Source organism: Crocodylus porosus, unplaced genomic scaffold (genome assembly GCF_001723895.1).
Source record: "Crocodylus porosus isolate Cpor-Errol unplaced genomic scaffold, CroPor_comp1, whole genome shotgun sequence".
NCBI lineage: Eukaryota > Metazoa > Chordata > Crocodylia > Crocodylidae > Crocodylus > Crocodylus porosus.
Window position 1 is genome coordinate 24,701,676 of NW_017728951.1, and position 9,663 is coordinate 24,711,338.

Sequence of the window (9,663 nt, forward strand, 5' to 3'; positions counted from 1 at the left end):
TGCTGCCCCCCGAATGAGTCCAAGGAGCCTGTGGCCATCGAGCAGTGCAACTCTGCCCAGAGACGTGAGCGGAGGAGTGACAGGAAAACAGTGCGGCCCAGGATGGATGGATGGATGGATGAGCGGTCCGACCCAGTATGGCCCTTATTATGTTGTACATGGTCTAAAAAGCGTCGTCCATGGACCATGCTGCCAAAACAGCTTTCCTGTGCACTTATCCTTTCCCGACTACTACAGTCTCTTAATCAAGCAGCGTGAAAAGAAATTCACTGTCATGCATTTTATCAGCTGTTTTCCCCAAGAATGACCGACGTCATCGCTAATAAGTGGCACGTACCCAGTCGAGACCTGCTGGAGAGCTGTCATCGTTAGGCAATCTCAGCTGTAACAGAAGAGTTTTTCCTACAGAGGATAACTTGCCTCACCTAGGCCTATATGCAGCAAAAAAAAAAAAAAAGTTTCTCTATCAATCCTTTATTCCCAAGGAATCTGCCGAGTGTTGCGGACACGCCGATATAGACCTACAGATGCTCCTGGGGCGATGCACGGCTTCTGTGTAACAACAGGCAGCAAAAACACCTCCAGGCATCTAGGACAGCAAAAAGCAATTGTCCCGTTTATTCCTGGCTTGCTGTGCAGATAATTAACACCCGGATTCCTACAAAGAAGGTCACGAGCGTGTCAATGACTCCAAGCAGTCAACACCTCTCGGCCGTCTCTCACGTGAATCTACCGAGAGGGTATCCATGGCTAAGATGTGAAGGCAAGGGTTCATTGAGCCTTTCTGCGTCAGCTCCTAACAGATCTGGTACTAATCTTAGCAAAAGATGAGATGGCTGCAGATCAGAAGATCTTTAAGTCCTAGCAGATTCTTAGCGCGCTGACCGTACAAACCAAGAAGCGACGTAGATAAGGTTACGTGGTGCCGCTTCGCGTGTCCCTCCACCGCCGTTACGGATTGTTCCACTACTGGGCACATCACGGGGTCCAATCTGTGGCCTTGCCGCGGTTTTCTAGTGTGAAATCCCTTCAGGAGCTGGGAGGCCGAGAGGCGTTCTGTGGGCTGCGTTTCACTGCAGCCACACGTGTCCTGGCCGGTGGAGCAACCCCTGGGCAGCGCGATTGTGCAGGTTTATTCCTGTGGTGGGGTGTTGCAGCAGAGGCGTTCATCCCGTGGCCCCTGTCGGAGTCTCAATCGGCTGCCCTGGCTGAATCCTTGGCGGGATCAAAGGCTATGAGCTAAGAAGCCCACTAACATACGTGGTCAAGAGGATGCCCGCAACTGGGAAAGAAAGCGCGTTACAGCACGTGCATCCGTGAATGCACCTCCCGTCACCTGGTCTGGAACCAGCAATGGCGAACGCACGACCAGAAAGAGATGCCGGGTCATGCACAGGAGGTCTTTTTTTCTGGGGAAGGAGGGGTCTCCACTCAACTCACGACCGGTCCACTGGTAGGACACCCATGGGGGATCAGAAACAGCCAGAGGATGATCCGATGGCTGCCGGCGGTCCCGGCGGCCACGCCGGGTGTCCTGCGAACTGAGCCGGGGAAACAGCTGCACTCTTAATTTAGGGAAGCACGCTCGGGGCGGCGTAAACAAAGACCGTGCAAAGGGCTGGGCTCGCCTTCACGGCAGCTGTCAGCTCTGCTCAAGGTGGCACGCCGTGAAAGCAGCCACACGGCTAAGGACCAGGGCAACCAGATTCACGGCAGAGGAGGAACTGCGGCTTCCAGTGCCCCAACCCCAGAGCATAACTCGCGTCAGCAGAAGTTGAGCGACGGCCCCCTCAACCACCCCCCCCGTCTAAAGCACCGAGCTTAAAGAACCACTTGCTTTTTGAATACATTTTTCGTTGGCAATCACGGAGGAAAACTCCAAGGAAGAGGAACGTGGGGATGCATCTCACTGCCAACCTGATGACACCCTGGGGTAAACCGCTAGCAGTTTTAATAAAGGACGACAGGTTGGGATGGAAACATGCTTTCCTTGGAAGACCGGCCAGCCTCTTCTTGACTTAGGGACTCATGGCATCGAGTTCTCTTAATTAAGCAGGGAAGAAATTGGCTCGTCAAGTTCTGCGCTGAAACGCGGCATTGTGTGGAAGGGACTGTCGAACTCACGGAAACTTCCAGTCGTCAGTTTAGGAAAGAGTCAAAAGTTGAAGCCCTCCCTGTTCCACGCCCGGCTTAGCCCTGAGAAGCGCTGGCATCCACGGCACGTTCTAGGGCAGACATGCCGACAGGCTGACGGAGAGGCCGTCCGAGAGCGTTTGTGTCAGACACACGGCCAAGGAGTTGGGCTGGGCCTGAAACCTCTGTGCCAGGTAGTGTCAAAAGCTTTTAATAAAAGGAGCCCTATGCCAGGAGCATGACACGGGCTTCCTGGATGCCATCAAGCACTGCTGGAAAGCTGGAGGAGGAATACTGGGCTCGGGGCAGCCAGCACGGGAGCTCGGCTGAGGATTTTCACAAGTTGTAACTCCGCTCCCAATCTTTTTTTTGCTTCTGCAAACATCTGCATGCGCGTGGAGGATATGCAGTAAGAGATGGGCTGGTTCACTATTCTGCCTGTGTCAGAAATCAAGGCTTAAAGGCACAGAATGGTCTGGGCCGCTGGCCACAAATTTGCCCAATCTCTCTTTCTTTCCAAGGCATTCCCTACAGAAACAATTCCCCGGGAAGGAGGGAGAAACGTTTTGTCTCACGAGGGACTGGATAAATACCATGTCTGCCAATGGCGATGTTCCCAGCAGCAAATCTCCGCGAGGGAAGCTCCCTTTATCCTGTGCAAAATGGAAAACATGTTTTCTGCAAAGTTCCAAGGGCAGGAACAGAATAATCTGCCCTGGAGTTCACAGCTAACTTGGGCTACTGCCACTTCTGTTGGCAGGAAGCTCACAAAGGCCAGGCCAAAATACGCTGTTGAGTGCTTTTCTGTCTGCTTAACAAACCTGCTGGGTAATAGCCCTGGCTTGGCAGTATCGGGTTCAAACAGAAGGGGAAATGGGATGGTGTCAGCGACTCAGAGATGCTCTTCCAAATGGCACTCTTCCTCAAAAAAAGAAAAAAAAGGAGCAAAAGCTCATTCAAGGGTCAAGGTTCGTTTCACCCGAGAACGGGGTTATTTGAATCGGTACTGGATCCCCTGGCTTGCAACAAGTACCCTTGGTCTCGGGGCCCCCGTTGCAGGAGGAGGCAGGCGGCGTCAATCAGGAGCGCCCCTCGAGGAACGCCGGTCTGGTTACGAGAGGTGGGACTACATATGTTCCCACACGCTGTAAAAGTTGCTAAACGCAGTAAATATCTGTGGCGAGTACTGGCCAGAGAAGGCCACAGGACTCAAAAAACTCCAAGTCCTGTTTACTTGTCCTCAGGCAGAGCTGCCGACTGAGGCACGGCGCGAGAGGAGCAAGGGCAGCTGATTTCTAACCTTCAGCACAGTGGCCAATACCCACCCGACGCAACCGCTCCGTGAACCGAAGAGAGGTTGTACGGCTCTGAAAACCCCTGCTCTGCTGTCTTTCAAGCAGCCGCCCCCCGCGAGCTTCCACGCCTCTCCGCCAGAGAAACGATGGACAGGCAAATGACGCCGCGGTATTCCAGTTCGGTTTCAACAATGCAAAGCCCAAACCGAGACGTGTCATCACCCACCTCTGATGTTAACAGACTATAAATTAAACAGCTTCAGTTGGATCCAAGGTGAACGACTAGCTTCAGATTGCGACTGCGCTTTCTGGAAAGTGTTTGCAGAAGGTTTGACGCAGGCAAGGCTGGATGCTAAGTCCAAAGCCCAGCAAGAGAGATGGAGGGTGGGATGCGACTCTGAAGAAGGGATGCCGGCGAGTTATTCTGCTGTTACTTGATGCTGAAAGACAAGAGATTACAACAGCCCCGAGCAGGCAAGATGCAGATGCCTATATAAGCAGGCTCTTAGTACAAGGGCCCATCATCTCCTCTTCCTCCCGTTTCTTTGCTGCTCTTACCAAGCCACATACAAGAGTTTAAAATGATTTTGCCAGACTTCTACTTCCTGGAACGGGCTATAGATGGGATGAGGAAATAGCATCGCAGAAATTGCCACATTTAATTTATCCTCCATTTAGGCTGGACTACTGAACAGCCGCGGAAAGCACCAGGCTGTCAAAGGTAAGGATGACGGGAGACGCTGAAGAACCGACAAGTCGAGGCCACGAGCTGGAGGGCCGAGACCAAAGCAAGGAGCAGGACAAACCTCCCACAGAACAGCAGGGGTGGAAAAGCCAGGAGAGGATGGATGCACGACTTCACCGTCAGGGAATCAGAGTTTGTTGTAAACTCCTGGAAATGAATCGGGGTCGGAAAGCCGCCCGGGAACACGCGTGGTGCAGCAGCTGCTAGACTCTTAGACACGAACGAGCTAAGATCTCTGCCCAAAGTCCCTGGCTGAGGATTTTCTTTTGGGGGGGAGGAACCACCCCCCAAAAATAAAAAATATTTGTTAAAAGTAGTTTTAGTTTTGTTCAGTTTTTTGTTGTTGTTGATTTCGTGGCCAATCCCGGATTTTGCGGTTTCCATGAAACCCGTGAAACCGTGAATTAAGTAGGCCCCTAGCCAGAAGCAAGGAAAAACAGGACAGTGTGGAAACACCTTTAGCAACCTACTTCTGGCAGCCCCTGCCGCATTCATCGTAGTGCTGCTTATCCCTTTGACGATGCTTTCCGACTGGGAACCTCAAGACCTTTAGGAAAAAAAATGCCAGCCTACACCCAAATCGGCACTTTCTCTCTCAAAGATGGACAAAGCCCATTGCTGTTGGATGCCCCCTCCCCCAGCCTGTCTTGTACAGATCCCCGTCTCAAGAAAAAGAAAGGTTCTGTTCCAAAACTGAACTCTTCATCCCGCTTTCCTCTACCCACTTTCAAGCCGCGTTGCAACTGAATGCCCTAAGGCTAGGTTTTAAAACTCGGGAGCTATGTTATTTGGCAACCAGGCGCTGGATTTTTGTTTTAATAAGGGGTGGGCGGAAAATGTGAGCAACGCTGTTATCTAATTTTAAACACAGCCCATCCACCTGCTTGGCATATCAAGTTCTTTATTTCTCCGCTCCACCCCTTAACAAAAATACACTGATTTTGCTTCCTATCCCTCCCTGCTGCCAACTCGGTTTGCAATTACTGCAGACATTGCTCGGTGCCGGTTCTTTCCAGAAATCTTCCGACGGCCTCGCTTGGGGACCGAGCCTCCCCTCAACTCGCAAAAGGGCAACGAGATCCTGTTCGTGAGATTCCTCCCCATCAGGCACAACACGGGATTGTGTTACAGGAGGTACGTCTGGCCAAAAGACTCGTTTTCTTTGCGCTGTACGTGGAACCAGCCCCCTGCGCCCAGCCCTCCGTCCAAGCCAAAGCGGTACATAAATCAAGGATCTGACTCAGCAACACCAGCTAAAAGTCGCGGGCCTTGTTTTCCAATGCGCGGCCGTGCCAGGGGCTCGAAATGGCCAACGTGTGTTGCAGCTTCCCGAACACAGCCTCCGTACCTGGCTCAAGTCGAGGGCTTTACCAAAACTGGTAACGGGCATACAGCGGGCAGCTACGAACGGAAGTTAGTTAAGCAAATCCCTCCACCGATGACGTGGAGGGCTGCTGTTTTCCAGACGGTCACTTTGCTGCCTGTAGTAATAGCTATTTTTTCCCAGCGTGCCCTTCACCTTGAAGGATCTCAAAGCACATCCCCAACCTTACGCAGCATTTGATGAACAGTTCGGCAGATGTAACATCCCAGAGAGGATGTTTGGCTTCATGATCTCAATCTCACTTCGAGAAAGCCCCACATCTTATCTCCAGCTAGCCCCTGGCAGCATTTAGGATGCACTAGGACATTGTTCATGCACTGAAAATTCGGGACCGGCGTTAAATAAAAAGACAACAAATTCTCTACAATGAGGTAGGAGTGATTGAGCCAATTGTTTTATTCCTAATGCAATAAAAGCATCTCTTAAAGGCATATGGAGCGGTTGCACGGATTTCCCACAGAGCGCAGCTGTAGTTGAGGGCTCTGCTGAACAATTCAAGCTTGGCCAAGTACGCGGGACCTCGTACGTGTCCGCCTCGCCTACGCTCCTTCCCCCACACACGCAGTCGCACCTTCACAAAGAGGCAAGGAAACTGCAGGGCACGCAGCGCAACGGGGGGAGGGAGGAGATACAGGACAAAGGGCCTGGGGACATGCCCCAGCTTTTTAAAGAAAACCCCTGAGGGATCTTTGTCGGCCACACAAGTTGCGAACGAAGACTTCCCCTCTCTCCTGTTTCATCCACAACTCTGCCACGGAGAAGGACAAAGGCGCGCCGGTCCCGTCGGATTTCAGCTGGAGGCTGCGAGGTTGTGGACCCCGAGCCCCATCGCCTCCAGGACGATCCATCACTTGTTTCTTTGCACATTTTGCACGATCTGGCAAATAAAATAGATCAGCAAAGCACAGAAGACCCCTTAGCAGAGCACCACTCCCTCTTGCTGGTTTCTCCGCAGCCAGGTAACTTCAGCGCGCATCTCAAACATAGCCTTCTGCAGGCGTGCTCGATTCACAGCCGCACCCTCCAAGCTTTAGCATCGATTTCGCAAAGCACATGTCCGTGCAAAGGCTGAAGCATCAGGTGTCGCGGCTCCAGGAACCGGTGCGATCAGAGCTGCCCATGCTTGCCTTCATACATTTCACATAAGCATGCCACTTGGGAAGCTGAGACTACCAGTGTATCAGAGGGATTAAGCGGTGGGTAGAACAGTTATGCAAAAGCAACGAGACCCGACAGGGTGCGGCGATAAAGTGTCAACACTTCGGAGAGCAGCGAGGCGGTTCAGAAGGCCTTCCAGCTGCTTGAACAAAGCTTCCTCCTAAACCCTGGCATTATAAAAGTATGTTGAATATTACCACTGCACCTTTTGGGCTCGATGAGGGGGAAGGGAGGAATCCTTAGGCCAGATACAATTTTAGAAGCGAGTGCCTTTCCGTTTTGATCCTTCTTTCCTGACCTTTGAGCCTTGCTTTTCTCCTGTGCCTTTGATGAGCCTGCTGCTAACGAAGTAAGTCCTTCTGTATCTGTGCTGCCTTCCAGAAGTGACAGCAAGTTTCGTTTGACAAGGAGCTCTTTAGAGTCAATGGAGACAAAGAAACATGCAAGAATCCTGTTTTTGGACTATTCAGAGAAGAAATATCAGCAATACTCAAGTAGCCTGGCATGGGGGTAGGGGGTGGGAGAGGACCCCCCTGAACTGGAGGGGTCAAAACCAGCCTATATACATCAGGATCTGATGCACTTAATCATCCTATACACCGAATTTGCTCAGTCGAACTGTACTCCAAATTGAATGTCTCATTTCTCAGGAGGCTGAAATTTCCTGTTCTGACGCCTAAGCAGAACAAAGCCCTATAAAAGCCAATTATACGTAAATTGACCCAAGGTTGTGGGGGTTTTTTATTCCCAGACACTGTAAAATAACAACAGGATAAAATGCACTGAATTGATCCTTCAGCTGAGATTGCGGAGCTGCACCATGGAGCTGCCAAACCCGGCAGCAAAGAAATAAAAATAAGCACGTGAGCTTGAATGGGGGGGAAAAGAAAATTGGAGATTATTACTTCACAAGAACCAGTTCATCTCCAAGGCCAAGCACGGCTGCCCAAGGCAATTAGGAAAGACTTTTTTCATTCTGAAATCCAAGTTCCCAGTCACAGCTGTTGCTAGGAAGACCCATCCTCCACTACCCCCCAAAAATGCTGGACCAAGCCCATTCCAGGAGACACGGTTTCCCCGCCCAGCCCAAATGAGAGGTTGCTTTTGCTGCTGTACCGCTGGGCAGAAGTACGAAGAGTTCGTTAAAACACGAGGAATACGACAAAGACTCACAGTACAGCATGCATGATTATGGAGGGGGGCTATGAAAAAAGGAAAGACTTACACCAAAGTTCATAGTAGTAGTTGCAACACTGTGACTGTCCACAACAGTGGCCTGTTTCACATATATAACTTTGATTGTTGACCCCCATGCAGGTTTCCTTGTCCTAAAATTAAATAGATACAGAGGTTACTCACAATACCTTTTCAGCACGTGTTAAACAAGGATCTCAAAGCACTTTAACAAACACAAATTAAGTCTCCCCAGGCAGTACAGTGAGGTAGGCAAGTCATATATACCCAGAGAGAGAAAGTACTGCTCAAGGTCACAAGCAGGTCCACAGCACCCTCGGGTCGGATCAGCACGGACTTGGAGGGGAGAGGGAGGCTCGCCTCCCTCTGTAGCAGGGGGACACAGACCTCTTCTTTGCATCTCTTGAACATATTTCAGTAAACGACTTCCTGTCTTTGCAGCAGCTGAGCATTGCCAGCACCCTTGTCCCCCTGCTTTACCTTTGGCAAGTCAGAGCATTTTTGGTGCTTGGGGGCACTGTGCCCGGTAGCTGTGTGAGACGGTTGTTCCTGCGGTTTTAAGAACAGTTTAGACACCCACTTGTATAGGATGGTTGAGAAAAGAATGATCTTGCCTTGCGCGGGGGGTTGACTCGATGGCTCCCCGACAGCCAGGCCAACCCAACATTTCTAGAGATGAAACCAGCTCTCCCCATACCACCGCTCTTAGGCTTTTTCTATCAAACAGGTCTCCCGTATAACATCGCCTCTCCTCTCTGCTGTTAAAGCATCATGCTTTGTGATCCAGGGATCTCGTAGGAGAGCTGTTTTATTCCAGGTATTATTTAACGTTGCTGTACTACTGAGGCTGGTACCCAGCAGAGGAAATGCAATTATAACCAGACAGGTATAATCAGAGTGAGGACTGCTTGGGTTCATTTAGGTCCAAGTGGCAATTACTCTATGTTCCTGCAAGATTCTGATCTGAAATTATTTTCTTGTAATTAGCACCATGTTTTATAAAATCAGTTTTCCTGTAAAACTTCTTCCTGGAATACTGAATATTCCAGGAGTGGAGCCAAATCAGCTGTACTTTATCACCCTCCAGTCCTCGCTGAAGCCCGCTGCTCTGGATAGTAGAGAGATGGAAAAGAACCATGGTATGAGGTCATCTCATCCCAATCCAGCATTAAACAATACAGGACTGCTCCATGAGACACCATAATTACCGAGTGCTCTGGCCAGTCCTGTTTTAAAGACCTAAAACCCTGGGTGGAGTGCATGCACTGCAGTGTGTGACAAGAAAGAACAGTTTTTCCAGGCTGTGGTACGTCTGGCCTCCGGATACACTTGCAAGTGCAGATGTGACATGAAAAGAAGAGACAGAGCAAAGGACTTCTTTAAAAGACTTTGAAACAGGTTTGCAAGGTTTAGGCGACACTACAATTGTTGCTGACATAGTTACATCAGCTATGAGGATGAAAAGATCATATTCTCCCACCAATGCAGCTCTGCTGCCAAGTCCCCTGTCCGGACACAGCTCTTCTGAAGGGCTTAGCTAACATCAGTCTGGGAGGTGCAGGTGCTATGCTAACAGAAAGAGCACTTCTGCCATCACAGGCCACATCTATACCGGGGACTGCCACCAGGATCAGGCTAACACTGTGATGGTGGCTGCAGCCCTATCATGTAGACAAGCCCACCGTGCATTTGTGAAGTTTGGAAGTTTACATGTCGTACCACAATTTTTTCAGTTAACTTCCATTTTGGAAGAA

The 9,663-nt window shown here is 50.5% G+C and overlaps 1 protein-coding gene across 2 annotated transcripts in view; it reads right to left on the reverse strand.

The window, feature by feature from the left end:
- Positions 1–9,663, reverse strand: part of WBP1L (WW domain binding protein 1-like) — a 31,903-nt gene that overhangs the window by 5,700 nt on the left and 16,540 nt on the right. Inside the window, exon 2 of one of the 2 annotated variants that reach the window (XM_019556109.1) lies at positions 7,941–8,043. The exons of the other annotated variant lie outside the window; for it this stretch is intronic. Within the exon in view, the coding sequence (XP_019411654.1) occupies positions 7,941–8,043 (103 nt within the window). The remainder of the gene's footprint in view (positions 1–7,940; positions 8,044–9,663) is intronic. 2 annotated transcript variants of the gene reach the window in all.